The sequence below is a fragment of the Physeter macrocephalus genome, chromosome 5 (assembly GCF_002837175.3).
Source record: "Physeter macrocephalus isolate SW-GA chromosome 5, ASM283717v5, whole genome shotgun sequence".
NCBI lineage: Eukaryota > Metazoa > Chordata > Mammalia > Artiodactyla > Physeteridae > Physeter > Physeter macrocephalus.
The window spans coordinates 84145255-84165620 of NC_041218.1; the positions used below are offsets into that span (position 1 = coordinate 84145255).

Consider the following 20366-nt stretch of genomic DNA (forward strand, 5'->3'; position numbering starts at 1 on the left):
AAACAAACAACCCAATCCAAAAATGGGCAGAAGACCTAAATAGACATTTCTCCAAAGAAGATATACAGATTGCCAACAAACACATGAGAGGATGCTCAACATCACTAATCATTAGAGTAATGCAAGTCAAAACTACAATGAAGTATCAACCTCACATCAGTCAGAATGGCCATCATCAAAAAGTCTACAAAAAATACATGCTGGAGAGTGTGTGGAGAAAGGGAACCCTCTTGCACTGTTTGTGGTAATGTAAATTGATACAGCCACTATGGAGAACAGTATGGAGGTTCCTTAAAAAACTAAAAATAGAACTACCATATGACCCAGCAATCCCACTACTGGGCATATACCCTGAGAAAACCATAATTCAAAAAGAGTCATGTACCACAATGTTCATTGCAGCTCTATTTACAATAGCCAGGACATGGAAGCAACCTAAGTGTCCATCAACAGATGAATGGATAAAGAAGATGTGGCACATATACACAATGGAATATTACTCAGCCATAAGAAGAAACCAGATTGAGTTATTTGTAGTGAGGTGGATAGACCTAGGGTCTATCATACAGAGTGAAGTAAGTCAGAAAGAGAAAAACAGATACTGTATGCTAACACATATATATGGAATCTTAAAAAAAATTTTTTTATGAAGGACCTAGAGGTAGGACATGAATAAAGGAGCAGACATAGAGAATGGACTTGAGGACACGGGAGAAGGGTAAGCTGGGACGAAGTGAGAGAGTGGCATGCACATATACACACTACCAAATGTCAAATAGATAGCTAGTGGGAAGCAGCCGCATAGCACAGGGAGATCAGCTCGGTGCTCTGTGACCACCTGGCGGGGTGGGATATGGAGGATGGGAGGGAGTCGCAAGAGGGAGGGGATATGGGGATATATGTATACATGTAGCTGATTCACTTTGTTATATAGCAGAAACTAACACACCATTGTAAAGCAATTATACTCTAATAACGATGTTAAAATGTAACATATATATATATACATAAAATCTAGAAGCAAAAAATCTTTATTCTTAGAAAATCTGTGTGTTTTTCTTAATTAGATGCTTATACATGGTGACATTATAATTAGCATGAACATGGTTAAGAAGGAGTTTTAATACTATTTCTTAATGGAAAGAAAATAGTTCAGAATTTGAACTTTATTTCCTGTATTTTTAGAAATGGTAACACTTAATGTGTTAAAAATTTTAAGTACTTTACTATTTCAGTTAAGGGATTTTTGTATTTATCATTTTGCTTTAGAAATACTTTTTTTAGTGAGCAAGAAAATACCAATGTAATACTTAGCTATAGGAATGATAATTTTAGGAGTTAACACATTTCAGCAATTTTGTCAAGATAATATATCAAAAGCATATTCTCTCTGATATTAGTAGTTTTTTATTTAAATTAAAAATGCTTATGCAAGCAAATCCATTTAGGAAACATTGACTTATGTAAAGTTACCTAAGAGCAGGATTTTCAACGCCTTTAATAAACTTAAATGCTTTATAACTCACCAAGAAGGGATATTATATGCAAAATTTCCCAAACATTTGATTTTAGATTCTTCTTTGCTGGAGAATCTCCTGGGGTGGTGATTTGTCTAGTGCATTTTAGGACACGTCACTTTAGAATGTGCTTTATACAATTACAACCTTTACAAGTTAATCACGATATTTCAAATATAATAATTTGTATATAACTGAAAAAATATCTTCCAGCTTGCTGTATACTTACAAAAAAAAATAAAGTCTTCAGAAATATTCCAAGTAGTTGTACTATATATTGATTTTGCTTGTTGAAGCCTTCATTCTTCTATGTGTCAATTAGAATAACATGAGAAAATTTCAAATTTTATTCTATCTGACATTTAAATCTACACCTATAAAAATTTAATTTTGTTCTGTCTTATTTGGCTGTCAAAATGGTAGGTTCAAATACCCCTCATGTCTCTGTATATGTAATAATGCGTCTGTTTTTATATTGCCTTCCTTGTTTAAACCAGGTGCCTATTCTTTAAAAACTGTATAAATAGTAGTATTCCTTCTTTTCATTCAGATATTTTTTTCAGGGCCTTTGTTTTTGACAAAGCAAGAAAGCGATGCCTCTGGTTCCCTTTCAATAGCATGTCAAGTGGAGTGAGAAAAGAGTTTGGCCATGAATTTGACCTCTATGAAAACAAAGGTAACGGGCTTCTCCCTAAATATTTCGTAATGAAACAAAGTATAAAATATATGTAATTGCCTGCCACAGTGCTCTTTCTAACTGATTTTTTCCATTATATCATGGATCTATTATGCAGTCAATTCATCTATTAAGACAGATGACACTACTACTGCCTTGACTATTTTCAGTATGGTACTTTAAAGAGAGCTTTTCCCAAATTTTCCATAGTTAGATTATCCCTCCCCTCTTTATTTATTTCTAGTAACATCTCCCGGAACTGATATTCTCCACAGTCATTTTAGAAAGTGCCACCTTATGTTATTAGTTTAAGACATTTTATATAACAGCAAATTTTGAGCTTACTACAGTATTCTAAATTTTAGTAACTTTGGATAATTAATCTAAGTTATAGTGATGATTGCTGATAACAACAAAACGTGGAGGTTTTGAAAAATTAGTTGGATTTATTCCTAGTTACATACTTTTAAAAAATCTTTGAAAGAATTGAGACCATATTATTAGTTAATTTGTCTACTTTGGTAGTTTGATATTATATTCACAAGGTATTTATTTTGTTCAAAAGTGGACTTATAATAATAAAATAATTGAAGAATGTTTACTAAATGTGTATTTTACAGAATAAATCTGTCATTACACAAAATAATAATGATGAATTATGTTTATGATAATACTATTTATTTCAATTTTAATGTTTTCTTAAATCATACTGTGTTTTTTATTAAACTTAGGTATTTAGTAATATACGCAGACATTTCTTTGTTAATAGGGAAAATGTTTAAATGAAATTAAAATTAATTCATGTTAGAAAATAAGATGATCTCTATACACCCCAATAATTCTGTAAATCCTAAACATAATTCATAATCTAGTATAAAACCATCTTTAATCTTCTAGGTTGCTAACAACTGTATATACTATTATTGGATAGAAATATACAGCTTGTTTCAATTTGATTGTCCTATAATTTAGTAGCTGATCTGTTAGCAAAAATATGGAAAATAATAATCAGCATAATGTAATTATCACATACACACACATACACAAAAACCCACATAATTTTACTGATACAAAGACAAATCAGTTATTTCCATTATCTTAAAGTAACTTTTTGAATTCAATATAGGTTTACAACTTTTTGTTTTTAAGATGTTCTTAAAATGGTCTGTGAATTTGAGCAAATCATTATGCTAAATTAAATTTGCCTGTCCAGTTGAGTATATAGAATAATCTATGTTAAGTAGGTAGACTAATCTCTACAGTTATCCAAGTATATACTCACAAAATTAAAACTTCTCAATGGTCTTTTTTGTTTGTTTTGGATTACTCTGAAATGTATTATTTTGAAAATATTAGTAGAATTTTTAGGCAAGAAATTTCAATATGATTTGTGATGGTTTATAAGCATTACTTAAAGATTTGAATGGAATTTTATCATTTTTATTTTTAATATACACATCATATATGTTACACATAGTTATAACATTTTCCTCTGCTTTCTTCTGATAGACTACATTAGAAACTGCATCATCGGTAAAGGAGGTAGCTATAAGGGGACAGTATCTATCACTAAAAGTGGCATCAAATGCCAGCCCTGGAATTCCATGATACCACACGAACACAGGTAAGAACAGCATGAAGAAAAGAGGATAGAGCCTCTCTTTTATGGTGTGTTACCAATCCCAGGTTAGTGCTTCAGAATAATCCTACACTTCTATAATAATTTAGCCAACTTTGCAGAAGTGTATTAGGCCAAAGCTTATCTGAATTTGTAACTGATATTTAGCCAAAGAATAAAAAATTATCATTAAGATGTAGCCTAACATTTTTTCACCTCAAAACCTCAATTTATAGATCTTGGTGTTTGGGAAGAAATAATAAAAAAATAATTAAAAAAAAATTTTTTCCCCTCTCTTTGCCTGCGAAAAGGCACAGCACTCTGCAGCTGGAGTGGAGAGGCTGCCTGTGATAAGTTGGAGATGGAACAGATTCTGATCTTACCCAGGGGCCAAATGTTCTTTAACCATGGTGGTTCTCAAACTTGACTGCACACTAAAATCACCCGCTACAAGCCCTTAACAAATCCTACCACCCGGGCGTCAACACAGGCCAATTAAATCAGAATCACTTGGCACCAGTATTTTTTTAAAAGTTCCCCAGGTGATTCTAAAGCACAGTCAAAACTGAGAACCTCTGCTAAAAATTCATGCCTCAGATTGACCAACTTTCCCATTTCACCTAGTGCCTAATGACTAGAGAAAACTTCTTATTCCTTGGAAATTAAATGTCTATAGTGAAGAGAAGAATTGTGTTCATTATAACAGATGAATGCTATTTAAAGATGAGTAAACATAATATCCATAGGCTCATTAGTCTGAGAATTTTAATCATCATGGAGGAGAAACATAGATATCTACTCGCTAGAGAGCCATATATAGCCAGAGTTTTTCAAGACTTACTTCACAAAGAATTTTAACAGGAACTAAAGTAGTTTAAAACAGCAGTCCCTGGTTATTAGATGCACTGGAAGATTTAGTTTACCATGTGCCAAGTACCTTTGTTGAGCAGTATACCTGGTTTATCTCATTTAATCCTCTCAAGAACTACAAAGTAGGTGATTTTATTAGTTCTATTTTTTATATGGTGAAACTGAAGAGCAAAGATCCTTAGTAACTTTTCAAGGTCATGCACAACTAGCAAGTGGTACGGCCAGAATCTGAGGCCAGCCAGTGTCACTCTGTATCCTGTGTTTTAACAACCCCAGGGCCTTAAACACCCAGCAAATCAGTAGGATACATGCTGTGACCTGTTTTTGCAATAGAGGTAGTAACTTGCCTTGACGAATCCACTTTTTATTCCATTTCATTCAATTGGTGGGGGGCAAAACTATGCAAGATGATTTTACTTTAGTAAACAGAAACTGAGTTCACTGGCCCACATAAAAAGAAAAAGAGTTGGTTGCTCTACACTGGGATCAAACCTGTGATTTTGGCCTTGTTAACAACAGCTAGTAAGGGTCCAAGCAGATCAGCTTTACAGTGTTTCAATAACAGAAAACAACTAATTTTTCCAAATTCATTACTTATGAATTACATGAATACCTCCAAAACATAGTTTTATCTTTACATTACAAAACAAGCAATGTAATTGGTTTTGTCCTCTCATAAGGATTTGCATGGTGTCACTCCCTGCATAGTGAGGAAAACATTTTGCTTAAATAGATGGATCTAAGTTTTTCATGAACAAAGGAATGGCGTTTGAAGTCAGTCCTATCCTAGTTGAGGAGAGTGCACTGGATGACCTAGTAGAGGTCTTATTTCAACCCAAATTCTCTATGATTGTGATTCTCTGCTACAGGAGTACATGTGAAATAGATCTCCCTGGGAACTGGCTTCCCAGTCCAATCAGCTATTTTACCAACAAACATTTCCTTGTGATATAAAGCTTTAGGGCTGAGACGACCTTGTACATTAATCAATTTTTTTTTTTATTCAATGGGAGCAACACATTTTCATCAATTAGCAGCTTATTGGAATATCTACGTGCTAGGTTAACACTTTTAAGTGTTAACTAAAGATTAACTCTATGGAAAATTGAAAGAGAAATATATATCTACATACGTCTGTCTAGAGGAGTGATTTATTGTCAACTCCCTAAATTGAAATATTTTACAAGTGGCTTAATGGGAAGATGATGATAGATGATGAAATTAGTATAGAAGCTTAACTAGAAAATCAGGTGACCTGATATCTACATCTATATCCTTCACTGGCCACCCAGCATTCATTAAAGAAGCAGATGATGGAATGGATCAAGTTTCCTATGAACACAGTTCATATTAAAAGAAAAGAAAAGGTGGCCAGCACCCAGAAGATCTAATTTATGTTTCAAAGTATATTTGGATGTAACTCAATTTTAAATATTCCTTCACTTATCTCTCTAAGAATAAAGCCTTGCTCACAAGGACAGAGAACCAAAAATGGTATATATGTGAGTAAAGGTTTATTACAGAGCCTGTTGACTGGCACAGGGTGTGTGTGTAATAGGTTCTCATAAACATGTGTTGAATGAAAACATAGAGTGCAAAGAGCAGGGCTAGGCTTCATCGCTTGGTCAAGTATGGGATACTAAAGAAAAGCAGACTGAAAACTTCAGAACACAAAAGAAAACCAGTTAATCAGGGTAAAAAGTCATATACAACAAAGACTGAAGAGATGACCCAGACTGCTCTTTACCCTGTATGTGTCTTAAAGAGGAATGTAATAGGCATTGATATAGAATTGTGGAAAGCAGCACACATTCTCTTCATTTTTCATTTTTATTAACTCCAGCGGGAAAACTTTATTCATCTTTTAACCATAGCTAGTTTTGATTTCTGCTTTATCTCTTTCCCTTCCTACTTGCATTTTTCCTACTAAAGTGTTGACTTATTCATTCACTACTTCTTTTTAAAATAATTAATTAATTAATTAATTAATTATTGTCTGTGTTGGGTCTTTGTTGCTGTGCGTGGGCTTTCACTAGTTGTGACGACCGGGGGCTACTCTTCATTGTGGTGCACGGGCTTCTCATTGCAGTGGCTTCTCTTGTTGCGGAGCACGGGCTCTAGGTGTGCAGGCTCAGTAGTTGTGGCTCACGGGTTTAGTTGCTCTGCAGCATGTGGGGATCTTCCCGGACTGGGGCTCAAACCTATGTACCCTGCATTGGCAGGTGGATCCTTAACCACTGCGCCATCAGGGAAGTCCCATTCACTACTTCTTCACAGCTTCTTCTTTGCTTTACAAATCCACTGGAAAGGTATATGTGTGTATATGTATGTGTGTGTGTGTGTGTGTGTGTGTGTGTGTGTGTGTGTAACAAAATCTCTAAAACTGTAGATATTTTATATGTGTGCATTTAACATGTGTTAAATCATTATTTAGTTTTTTAAACTTAATACATAAAATGATATAAAATGAAGGAGTTTATAATAATCTAATTCATTCCATTCATCTCGTAAGTGAAGTTGAAAACCCAAAGAGTAAGTAAATTATCTAAGGGCTAGTGTCATATACTAGTCGAGTGATACATATGGGGCAGCAATGTAGATTTTTGTGATTAACAATAACTTATTCTCAGTACTATACTATACCAAGCTTTTTCAGAAAATAGAGCTATAGGGGGATTTTCTTAGCTAAATTTGATTAATGCAGCACTTTATGAAAAAAATTTAAAGTAAAAGTCAGTTTTGATTCTATCAGAAAAATGAGTATTTCATTATAAATTTACTATGAAAAATTGGAGAACTGGCAAAGTGAAAGGAAATAATTGTCACACAATGGCACAAAGATTATGTTAAATTATTCTGGAATAATGGGGCTAAAACTAAGACAAAAGATGACTTATTTTTCCTTTGAAAATTACTGTTAGGAAGTGTAAAGTCATGATAAGTTTTCATTATATTATAATTTTTGTCAGTCATAAGACCTAATGTCTAATTTTTGTTCCCCAATATTTAAAATGCTAGTGAAGTAGGGATATAAACTCTTTATGTAAAGACATTTTGGCATTTCATAATGTTTATAATACTTAATAGATATCTTGAAAATGTTTGGTGAGTAGTAAGTCTCTTGGACTCTTTATTTTTGACCAATAATTTACATTTTCTGAGCACTTAACTCTGGTGTATTTCCTGTCCAAAGTAAATAATGTCATTGCAAAATGTTGCTTGGTACCCAAGGCATGTCCATATTTATTTTATGCCACAGCATAACAAAAATGATTATTTCTTAACTAGAGGTTTCAATGGGTAGGAAACATATTTGAATGGTATTTACTGAGAGACTAAGATCTTTGGACTTCACTGTAATTTAAGTACCATTTAGATCTCAGAGGTCCGTAAAAGTAGAAATTAAGCTTTAGAGCAAAAATTGAACTGAATATTGAAAATGTAACTGGATTTTCAAAAAAAAGTGCTTCCTAATGTTGCCTACAGATATATATTGTGTACTTATGCTTTTTTTGTGTGCAATCTAGAAGACACTTGCAGCATCATTGAGGCCAAGGTCACAAGCAGTACAAAAGAATAAAAAGGGCTTTGAACTCTTCTGCTCTTATGTTGAAGTACTGTGTGCTGGTAACAAAATTATAAGCAGGGCATTAGACATTTTAAATGAAGGTAATATATTGCAGTCTGCACTCAATGGCCAACTATTATGAACTAAACCCGAAAGCACCAAGCCCCAGTCACAGTGAAAACTTTTTAAATTTTTAAACAGAATAAGCATTTCTGTTTTTTACTATGACAGTCTAAAGACTACTAAGTGGAGTGTGCTTAATAAGAGATGGAGTTTATTAAGTGTCAATTACTCTCTCATCTCTCTGAACTTCTCAAAACAACCACATAGGTGGAAGACGTTATAAGTTATGGTTATACTCAGTGTATAGGTAAGCTATTAGGCTGAAAGAGGCTCATTTGCCCACTGGGGTCTCCAGTTAGTAAGACAGAGCTGAAATTTGAGTCCAGATTCAATTTGTTTCCAGACCCTTTGTTCCTGTTACTTTATCAATCTATTTCTCAACTGTGCAGAAAAAAGAGGGGCTATCATTCATGAGAAAAGCAGTAAACAAACAAATAATTATCTCAGATAAGCAGTGTAATAGTGAGATTTCAAGGTCTAGTGCAGTGTTTCTGCCGTTCTCTCCTAAGTGGCTTTCCTCAATCATTGCTGCCTTTGAGTGGAACTTTGAAATTGTGGTTCAAACAATGTCAATTAGGCTCTAGAATGATTGGCTCTTAGTGAATCCAGAGATTAGTCATTCTTAAGGCTGCTGAATACTAGAATTCAGTTAGGTAAATGTCTATAAAATTTAAGTACCTTAAGAATAGATGGAAATGACAGAATTCAAGTTAATATCTATGGAGGTCTGAGATAGAATAAAGGATTTCTCCACTTTGGGGAAAACATACCCACTAGTTAGTAAAATTAATAGGCCCCCCCAAAAGTTGCATGCTCTTATACTGTAATGATTATCATTTTAAAACTAGCTTTTTGCCTTCGAGCTATCGGGGTAAAGACCTACAGGAAAACTACTGCCGAAATCCTCGAGGGGAAGAAGGGGGACCTTGGTGTTTCACAAGCAATCCAGAGGTACGCTACGAAGTCTGTGACATTCCTCAGTGTTCAGAAGGTAAATGAACCTGAATGCCATGTGGGGCACTCTGCTCTCCCTTTGTGTGAAACTGCAACTCACATTAAAGGTTAACAGAATTGAATGAAATCACAATGAATATGATGTTCATTCAGTTGCAACTATAGATCATAATTCGAGCATTTTTATAGGATGTTTTAAGAACTGATTATCATCAGATTAATGCAAAATAATGGAGCAAGTTATCAGTTTGAATTTCAAAGGAGCCTGAGGTATCTCTTCGGGGAGAGTAAAAGTTTGGGCTTCCTCATCTGCTGTTTTGAGCTCATAATAGGTCAAAATCTGCTCCCATACACCAGCTGAAAGGAGCAGAATGACACTTAGCCCTTTATGAGTAACGCTAATTCTACTCATCCAGAACCCGCTTCTGCAGAAGTTTTGTCAAAGCTATTTTGAAGTGGTGTGGCAAGGGTATATGGACCTTGAAGAGAATAAGGAAGGGGGTCACTGAAAGTTCGAGTGCCCTGTGTGTGTTTTGGTGAACCAAATTTGATACACAGTCTGGAACTGAATACCATTCAGAATGGTATCTGAAGAGATCAAAACAGTAGATCACAGGCTGTCTGGAAGGCAGGCACTCTAAACCCATGTCTGTGTCTTCACCTCCTCTCACAGCATGAAAGGGCACTGTCCTTACTTTTACAGTGGAAACTGAATGACGGGCAAGAAGGAAGAGTAACCATTTCAGCATTGTATATGGTTTCATTTTTCTTGGTTATCTGGCTACTGAATAGCTGGCTTTTTAGTTCTGTCAGAAACTAAAATATTAAAAATCAAAATGAAACATGGATTGAATTCTGATAAAAATTTAGTAGTATTTTGAAGTACCTGGGGTGGGGATTACGGCTGGAATGCTGTCCAGTTTTTATAGTAAGATATTTTACCTGTTTGTTATTAACCAAATATTTTTTGAACTATTTCTTCCATAATATTCATTAAGTATTAGGTTGATATTTATCACATAAAAAGGGCATTGTTAGCTAACTGTCACAGAGAAGGTGAATTTGTTTTCTGTTGTTAGTTAATTTAAAATTCTTGAACTCATGTGCTAGAGCCAGTTCCATCTGTTTGTAAATTCTTACTTTCCATTCCATATCATATTCTGTTCACTATAACTTCTTCATTGTTTTTCTTTTCTTTTAAAAATAATAAACTGATCTGTGATAACGTTATGAATGTCTGTTTTGTATGAATAAGTCTGTAATATTTGTCTTAAATTTACACATGGAAGAAAACCCTACTTTTAGGGAACTCTCTGCTATCACAGTTTTCTGAGGTTGAAAGTTATTGGCAAGGAGTTTTCTTTATTGGTTTTGTTTGATCTGGGACAGTGTTTTCAAGGGAAGGTAAACTGGTCAAACTTTAAACAGTTTAGCATTTATCTTGCCTGCCTAGTCTGTGGGAATGTGATTTTTCAACCCCTGATTTAAAAGAAGAACCTTCATCAAACTATATTGGCATATATCTAAAATGACAGGCAATGTAGAATAAATGCGATAAAAAATAAATGCTTGGAAAAATTTCTGGTATTCCTTAGCTCATCAGAGTATACGTCCCTAATATTTTTTAATGATTTGAGGTCATTGCACCTCCCTTAGAAAAGGGCATTGATCATTAGTATGAATGGCACATGATGCTATTGGTCACGGTGGCATTAAAGGTTGCAGATGTGCTTTTTCTGGAAACAAGTAGAAGTCTGAAAGAGTAGAATAACCCTCCTGTGAGAGAAGTAAACCAACACCTGTCCTATAGGCTAAACATATTTCAGGGACTGTGAATTGAGCTGTGATATTTAAATTCATGCTAACATAAACAATGTTTTAGCAGGATTTTAATGAAGAGGATCTAAAATAAGAAGAAGCATTGTCAATACATTAATGGAGAAAAATACCTATTTATAAAATGGGTAATACAAAATATACAAAATAATGTAGATATGATGTAAATTTCTATTAAAATACATATATGAGGAAAAAGCCTCCAAATCCACAATGTTTAAATAGTATGGTGGGTGAGACATTTTAATCTATGGATATTGTAAATGTTAAGTTCCAAAGGTTACATTATTATGGATGAAATATTAATGATCACATCATTTTGTGTATTTTAAAATTAAATAAGAAAAGTATGTGGTCAACTTTGGACTGTTCTTTGGAAAAGGACAAGTAGAACAGTATATATTTTTTGAAAATTTTTAAACTATATTAAAATATTTGCTAAATAATCACCTGAAATTTGTCTGAAATTTTGGTTCATAAACATATATCTGGTATTTAAAGATTAAAATTATTTTCTTTTAATTTAAACCTTTGAAATATATTAAGCATTCCAAAATGAATACTTGTTTATCACATTTAGAACCTTACATAATTATGTAAAGAAAATATTACCATTAATGTTTAATTCAAAGATTATGGAAAACAGAGGTATATAAAATTTGACTTCTTGCTTTAACATTTGCTTGGGATTTAAAATAAAGCAATCACTAGTCATTGAAACAGATTTTTTAAATGATAAATATTCAAGTAAATGCATTTTATTAAGCCATAATCATTATTTTTAAATACCTTACACTTAAAATACCAAATAATACTGCCATAACTTTATTTATTTATTTATTTATTTATTTTTTTGGCGGTACGCGGGCCTCTCCCTGTTGTGGCCTCTCCCGCTGCGGAGCACAGGCTCCGGACGCGCAGGCCCAGCGGCCATGGCCCACGGGCCCAGCCGCTCCGCGGCATGTGGGATCTTCCCGGACCGGGGCACGAACCCGCGTCCCCTGCATCGGCAGGCGGACTCTCAACCACTGCGCCACCAGGGAAGCCCATGCCATAACTTTAAATGTGTAATTCCATACTCTGTGTGGCAAAAGACTTTTAAAAACAAAGATTTAAATAAAACTATTATTTATAAATGTGGATTTGTGAGACTATTCATATTTTAAACATTCAGTTTTGCTGAAATAATCACTAGAGTGGATTTGTCTGAGAGACATTTTCAAAATAGTTGTTTTAGTCTGTAAACTCAGATCACTTGTGGTTTTATGATTCATAAAAACGGAACACAGTAATTTCTGAGTGTAGTTAGTACATGAGAAAGGTGTTAAATTAATCCTAGTTATATTACAATTAATGTGTAGTTTTTGTAGTTTTCTATTATCAATTAGGGCAGAACGATAATTAGAAAAAGGTATTCATTTACTTATGAATATAAACATTTATTTAGTTTGAGCTTTTGTGAACTGGGACAGTGTTTTGCTTTTGTTTGTTTTTTTTTTTTTAAGGGAAGAACTTGCTGGAACGGTTAAATGATACATTGGCAACAGCAGAGAGAGTCAAAAGGAAATACAGCAGGAGGTGCAGTCCTCACCCTCTTGCAGTCTTATATAGATAATGCTTTCACCTGAGTCCCTGGTAGGTAGGTGGACTTGGTCTCCACCTATACAGCTTGACTTTGAGCTGGGGAAACTTAGAAGAGTCTTAGAATTCTTGAAGTTTGAGAAGTAAATATGAGTTCAAAAAAATTTGCCTTTCTCGAAGTAATTTTTATGACTAACCTGATGGTTTGATGCAATGGAGAAACCACACATTTTTCATCCTTGGATAAGATGGCCAGTCTCGTTTCTCCTAGCCCCCAACAGGTGAGAATCCAACAGGCGGGCAACCTACTGCTGTAAACAGGAGCGAAGAGGGTAATGAGGACAATACTGAGAAAAGGCAGGGAGACTGACTTTCTAAAAGTTTTGCTTGCAACCTATCTTAAAGTATGACCAGTAAGAACGTGTAGGAAACAAGTTAATATATGTAGGACAAAGAGGCAATTAGGGAGAATGGAAAGAGGGCTGCACTGTGGGTCAGAGGACCTATGTTCCAGGCACAGATCTGGCATTTTCTGTTTTAGGTAAGTCCCTTAAAACTTTTGTGAGCCTTGTTTTCCTCACTGCAAGGGTCAAATGATTTCTTATATGTTAAAATTACTGAATAATCAAAGAATATGTAACTCTAATATACTTAGCATCTCAGTCCTATCACAGGATTCACTTAATTCCCACCCCAACAGCAACTTTCATTGCCTTCCAAAATCTAACATTCTTCGTGTTAACTTTTATTATTTTTCAATCTCATTAGGTCTGCATCTGCATTCATAACTCTCTCTTCACTTCACTATAAACATAGCATACTAATTCATGTTTCTGTACCGTTTATGTTATTTTGCCCCTTTATAGTTTATCCACATCTTATCCATCCTTCAAGGTCTAAGTAAAATCCATTCTCTCCTAAAAGCCAAACACTAAGAACTTTCAGAATTGAATAAATTACCTACAGACTTCCTACTCAATGTGAGGTCCAAGGACCAGCATCATCATCATCCTCTGGGAGCTTGTTATTAACGCCCCAGTCCTGATTCACTGAATCAGAACTTGCCCTTCATTTAACAAGATCTCAAAGAAACTTTTATGCACATTAAAGTTTGGAGAAGCACTGATCTACCACTCATGCTGGAAAGCAGTCACCTTATAGAATCACCTGTTTCATTTGTGTAGCTATGTTTCCTTAAGAAAATTAAAAATCCTAAAGTTTCAGGAGAAGTGTTTTTTAATAATGCCCCAACACAGTTTCCCAGAAAATACTTTTATTCACTCTAATTAGAAAAGGATATACTCTTATAAACTGCGTTTTCTGATTGAGACAAAATAGGTATATTTTGATTCCTGAGTACTATACAAGATTAGAAATTGTACATGTGGATATTTTATCCCCTTATTTGTGATCACAGGATTCTATTCTACTCTTCCATTCAATACAAAGGAACAAACAACAATGATCAATGTTGTATCATTTTCTGTGAACATAGCAAACCTTGCATTCTTTTTAAAATGGGAACTAAGTTTGTACCCCCATTCAGATGGAAAGCTGAAATGTGATACTACATAACCTGTGTTGTTTCATTTGTGTAGCTATGTTTCCTTAAGAAAATTAAAAATCCTAAAGTTTCAGGAGAAGTGTTTTTTAATAATGCCCCAACACAGTTTCCCAGAAAATACTTTTATTCACTCTAATTAGAAAAGGATATACTCTTATAAACTGCGTTTTCTGATTGAGACAAAATAGGTATATTTTGATTCCTGAGTACTATACAAGATTAGAAATTGTACATGTGGATATTTTATCCCCTTATTTGTGATCACAGGATTCTATTCTACTCTTCCATTCAATACAAAGGAACAAACAACAATGATCAATGTTGTATCATTTTCTGTGAACATAGCAAACCTTGCATTCTTTTTAAAATGGGAACTAAGTTTGTACCCCCATTCAGATGGAAAGCTGAAATGTGATACTACATAACCTGTGTGGAGTTGACCTTGGCCAACCAGAGCACCTTTATCGGTATGCTCTTGGATCCCTCTCATTTAAACTTCAGGAGCTTACTGACTGTTGTCTGGGGGATCTCAGTATCAAATGGGAGGAAGCTGAATTGGTCCCTTGTCTCAGTTCATAGATCAACCTACACAAAAAGAAGCAGATGGATCAGGCCAAATGGTTTCATGTTTTAGGGATTTAGTTATTAACGTCCTATTAGATTATAAACATCAAAGGTTCAAAAGTGATGATTCTAATAATACATCCCGAATTTCTACAAATACTCATTAGGCTAGATCCCGGTGGATAAAACGAAACACTGATATCTTTTCCCACTTCAGCTAGTGTTAGACGATCAGTAATCACAAGATACAAATGATGTGTTTGGGGAAGTTTGCCGGATTTGTAGGAAAGCCAAGCAACGATTTATTCCACAGGATGCCTGCTGTGCTACAAATCAACCTGTCCATTTGAGAAGCCTTATTTTCAGCTAGTTGATGTGATTCAGAGTTTTCAGTGTGGTATAAGAGGCCAGCCAGAAGAGAACTACTAATTAACTTCACAGAGTCATCAGCAATATCCAGCATAACTAGATCAGCTTACACATTTTAAAAACAGTGAGTACAAGAAGTTCAATAGCAGGTCATGTTCTATCCTAAGCTAGATAAGTATGTAAGTCTGCTCAGTTATTCGATATGTGTGCTCACTGATAGAAAGGAACCGTGATTTCGTCCTGTAAAATATTCACATTCTTTAAATAGTACCAGATTACTATTTGAAGCTGGTCTCTCAGATCTATCTGGTCCTGATCTTGGCATTAACTGTAGAAGTATGATGTGTACTCATTTTAAATTGTGTATTTTCTGTGTGTGTGTTGCAGGGTAAGTTGAGAGAAGAGCACTATCGTGTTGACAGTATAGATGTTGAGACCCCTGGCATTTTAGAACAACAAAGGGAAAAACCCCAAGGATTTTCAGTTTCTAGGTACCTTTTGGACAGTTGTTAAAAAATTAGAAAGGCAGCATCTTGGCCCTATGGTAAATCTGTATGACACTAACTACAAAAATCCCATTTAAACTGTATGAAAAGTTAAGTAGGGAGTATTTTATGCCACGATTAATGGACATAAAGCCCTAATTTAAAGTTAAAAGGGTACGTAAGTTTTTCTAAAAATATCCTTGCTAAATAGGTGACTTACTGTTCTTTAAATGGAACAGTGGTGTTCTTGATTTTGCTGTCAGAAGCAATTAACATGCCATGCTTTAATTTTATTAGTTGAATGCATGACCTGCAATGGGGAAAGTTATCGAGGTCCCATGGATCATACAGAATCAGGCAAGATTTGTCAGCGCTGGGATCATCAGACGCCACATCGGCATAAATTCTTGCCAGAAAGGTAAAATACCACCAAATCATGCGTCCAACGATTCTAATTACAAACTGTTATTTGCCCCATGGCAAATTACCATGGAGATTCTCTTGATAGAATGTTTTCCTGATAGTCTTGGAGCACAGGGATTTATGATGAGGTATATGAGAGTGCTGGCTTCACCTCCAACTCGTCTTGGCTGATTAGGTTAAGAGTCCCTGAAATCAGGATGGTCCTGAACACAGGAGCATCAGTGGCTGGAGAAGGAAAACAGTAATAGAACCTTCCTCTTTCCCTTCCACAGCAGCAAAAAGAGAAAAGCTCATTCAATAATAACCACTTTGACAGGCCCAGGCTGGGGAGGGCGGCATTATCGTTAAATAAAAGTGAATGTGAACCTCCTCCTAGTGCTACACCTTCCGTGAGTTAGGTCACGTGGGGTCAATGTGTGACACCATGACGCAGGTCATGCCCATAGAGAGGGAACGGAAGGTGGAGCAAACAATTCTTTGGCTGCCTTCTTGTGGTGGATGTTGAAGTTGCCCACCTGCAAAAGTCAGGCAACCAAGTCTACTTTTCTCCTCAGGAGTAGGTTTTGAGTTTAAATGGCTTAAAAATTATGTGTATTTTGGCCCATTCATTTCACAGGAAACATTGTAGTTGAAAAAAGTTTTTCCTTCTTTTTATTATAAAGAATAAAGATACAAAGAACTACAGAAGAAGGTCTATCCCCACCTTTCTTCTGAAATTGCTGAAAGGTGTTTTTTCTTTCTTCTTTCTCTTTTTGTCTTGCTCTTCTAGATGAAATTAAAACTGCTTTGGTTTTAAGTGCATCTCTTGTCCTTTAAGTGACAGCACAAGGAATATGGTAGCAATTAAAACAACTTACCGATTCAGGACCCTGTTAATTTACAGGGAGGTGGATATAGAGAAAGTGGTGTGATGGCCTTTGTCTCTAGCTCTGCTGGAGGTGAGGGCATGACCTAGAAAGACTCTAGCTCTAACGCTGAGCTATCATTAGTAACATAGCTATTGAAACCTAACTTTCAGTTTGAACTTTAAGTCTGCCCTAGGAAGAGGACCTGTTTTCTCAATGAGCATTCTACACGAGGTCATGTTTACGTAATCTGTCCTTAATTGGGCTTTGTGAGAAGGGGATTCAGTTTGGGACCTCAACCAGTGGACCCGTACCAAGTGGACCTAACTTACTAGCAAAGGGGATGGTACTCTAGCCTTAGTAGAATATGCACAGTAATAGACTCAGCACTCAATGATTAGCAGTCCTTGTAAGGCAAAACATAGAAAATCTCTTCTTTCCTCAGCTAACAGTATCCGAGCTAAGTCAAAAGTTATTTTGTGAGCTGAGAGCTGGGTGGTGTTCCAGGCAGATTTACATGACACTTTTCTTGGTGTGGTTTGCAGATATCCCGACAAGGGCTTTGATGATAATTATTGCCGCAATCCTGATGGCAAGCCGAGGCCATGGTGCTATACTCTTGACCCTGACACCCCCTGGGAGTACTGTGCAATTAAAATGTGCGGTAAGTTAGGGTCAAATTTATTGCTTCCTTTTCCTCTCACAGACGGGATCTAAGCAGGCGATTATTAGTGAGACAGGTTAACAACTATTTTACTTGATACTTTAACGTGTATAGGTTTTAACATTTTTAGAATGTGTTACATAATCTTACCCGATCTTTTGCATTTTCAGAGAGCCATTATTTTGAAAGAGAGACACACACGAGTGCACACGTACACACAAAACATTTATATTTATGGTAGGGACTTAAACATTCTCATGTTACCAAGAAAAAGGGAAAAAAAAATCTACAGAGGGAGGAAAAAGATCAGGGATTATGTGCAGTATCATAATGTCATTAGGGCCATAAGAGCTAGGACCTCAGATTCTTACCTTCCAATCCTGTATCCTTTCCCTTCCTATCCTCCCAGACATAACATGAGCTGTCAACTGACTATGCACCTCTTCTGGTGAATGACAGAGGATGCAATGTAGAAAACTAAGTCTAACAGAAGATTCTCACAGGCATCCTTGTTTCTTTTTATTTTATTTTTTGCGGTACGCGGGCCTCTCACCGCTGTGGCCTCTCCCGTTGCGGAGCACAGGCTCCGGACGCGCAGGCTCAGCGGCCATGGCTCACGGGCCCAGCCGCTCCGCGGACCGGGGCACGAACCCGTGACCCCTGCATCGGCAGGCGGACTCTCAACCACTGCGCCACCAGGGAAGCCATGGGAAGCCCTCTCACAGACGTCTTGAATCTCTAGTAGCTGATCCTCACCTCTCTGGCTGTCCTTATACACAGCCTGCATTCTCTTTCAACCTGTTTTTTAGCAGTCCAACTATCCTTCTATATACTGGCCTTTACCCAACTTTCCTGAGTTTATGATAAAAGCTTCTTTTCTTACTTGCTTTGTGATATCCCTTTAAATCTGTACACTTGGTCCTCTCCTCTGCAGTTAACTCACATGTTTTTATTCTTCTCTGAAATAATCCTGGATAATAATTAGACATAAACATGCTTTCATTTCTATGTGTACAGTCTTATTTTTTCAACTGGATCCTAAAATGCTTTCAAATCAGAATTGCATAAATTTAGTAAGGTGGAATCATGTTATAAATTGGCTGGCTAATATAAAGATATGTATATCTAGAGAGAAAAATTTAAAGACATACAATCAGGTACCAGCACCCAGGATGATAAATATACAATTATGAGGCTATGGATAGGGATTTGCATATTTCCCTAGATTGGCATGATGAGGCTATTTCTTTGAACAGACTTATTCAGTATTATCTACACTATGATACTGCCAAGGTAAATATCTCTCCACTTAGACCTGCTAATAAAAGGAAATGTTTTGGACGACTCAAATAAAACCCATAGAAAGGAGATGTGTCTGGCATATGTGAAATAACTGCAGAATCTGGAAGGCTCTCAATGTGAACACAGTGTTCCAAGGAAATTGAACCATCTGTTTGGTCCTTTAAAATAAGGGATGACTCTTGTGACAGTGTTTCTCTGTATAGATTGGTTAGTTCAACTCAATGAGTTTTTAAATCTTGTTAATCTGTCCATAATTCTAGACCAGCTAGGTACAATAAACCAATAGTTTCCCTTCCATTTTTCTTTTTCTCTGTGTTTTAGGCACTCATAAATCGTCTCTGGAATAAGACCAGTATAAACAGACACACACACACACACACACACACACTCGCATATTCACTGGCACATTCACCTTTCAACTGGCATGCATAAGACTGGCTATTTTTAAGACATTGGGAGAGGAAAAAAATAGAATGAATATGACACTTCTAACTATTAGATAAATTTCTTTTTCTTTTCTGTCCACAGTTAGCTATTTATACAACTAACGTGCAACAATTCTGATGGCTTTTTTAAACAGAGGGTGATGTTTATAGGATGCTAATTCTAAGAAAATGGTGGTAGAATTTGTGACCCAAACCTATATACAGTATATAGTATATACAACCTATATAGTATATACAGCCTATATAGTATATACAACCTATATAGCATTAATATATACAACCTATATACAGTATATAGTATATACAACATGATGATTAGGGGGTGCTGACCCTCCTGGGTTCCTCTGTATCCATGAGTTCAACCAACCTTGGGATGATGTAGTACTATAGCATTTACTATAGAAAAAATCCAGCATGTAAGTGGATCCATGCAGTTCAAACCCATGCTGTTAAAGGGTCAATTGTAGTTAAGATAAAAATATTTTCAGCTTTGGGAATATTTTAAAAATATTTTATTACAGGACAGATTTTAGTTTGTAAACTTATATAGAGAGACTGTATTTTTATTAAAATTAATGAAATAAAGTGACATTCAGGAATTTTGGAAAGCATAAGAGAGAATGTCTTCCAGATATTTTGGTTGATACATATAGTAAAGGCTACAATGCAAAACTAAGGAATTTGGTGATGGTTTCAATTGTGTATTAATTTTCTATTGCTGCATAACATATTATCAAAAACTTGGTAGCTTAAAATAACACATATTTCTTATCTCATAGTTTCTGTGGGTCAGGAGTCAGGTGTGTCCTCTGCTTAGGATCTTACAAGGCCACAGTCCTGGTGCCCCCCAGACCTATTGTCTCATCTAAGACTTGGTGTCCCATTCCAATATTCCAATTCAGTTCTTGTAGTTGTAGTGCTGAGATCCTCAACTCCTGGATACTGCCTGATGTTTCCTATC

General features: G+C 35.6%; 1 protein-coding gene across 2 annotated transcripts in view; it reads left to right on the forward strand.

Annotated features, from left to right (window-relative positions):
* The window catches only part of HGF (hepatocyte growth factor), an 80385-nt gene that overhangs the window by 18044 nt on the left and 41975 nt on the right, over positions 1-20366 (forward strand). The window contains exons 3-7 of one of the 2 annotated variants that reach the window (XM_024115960.2): positions 2081-2193; positions 3703-3817; positions 9221-9363; positions 16023-16143; positions 17539-17657. In XM_024115960.2, coding sequence (XP_023971728.1) covers positions 2081-2193; positions 3703-3817; positions 9221-9363; positions 16023-16143; positions 17539-17657 — 611 coding nt within the window. Of the gene's footprint in view, positions 1-2080; positions 2194-3702; positions 3818-9220; positions 9372-16022; positions 16144-17538; positions 17658-20366 lie in introns of those variants that run through there. The other variant, XM_028489480.1, reaches the window with a different exon arrangement.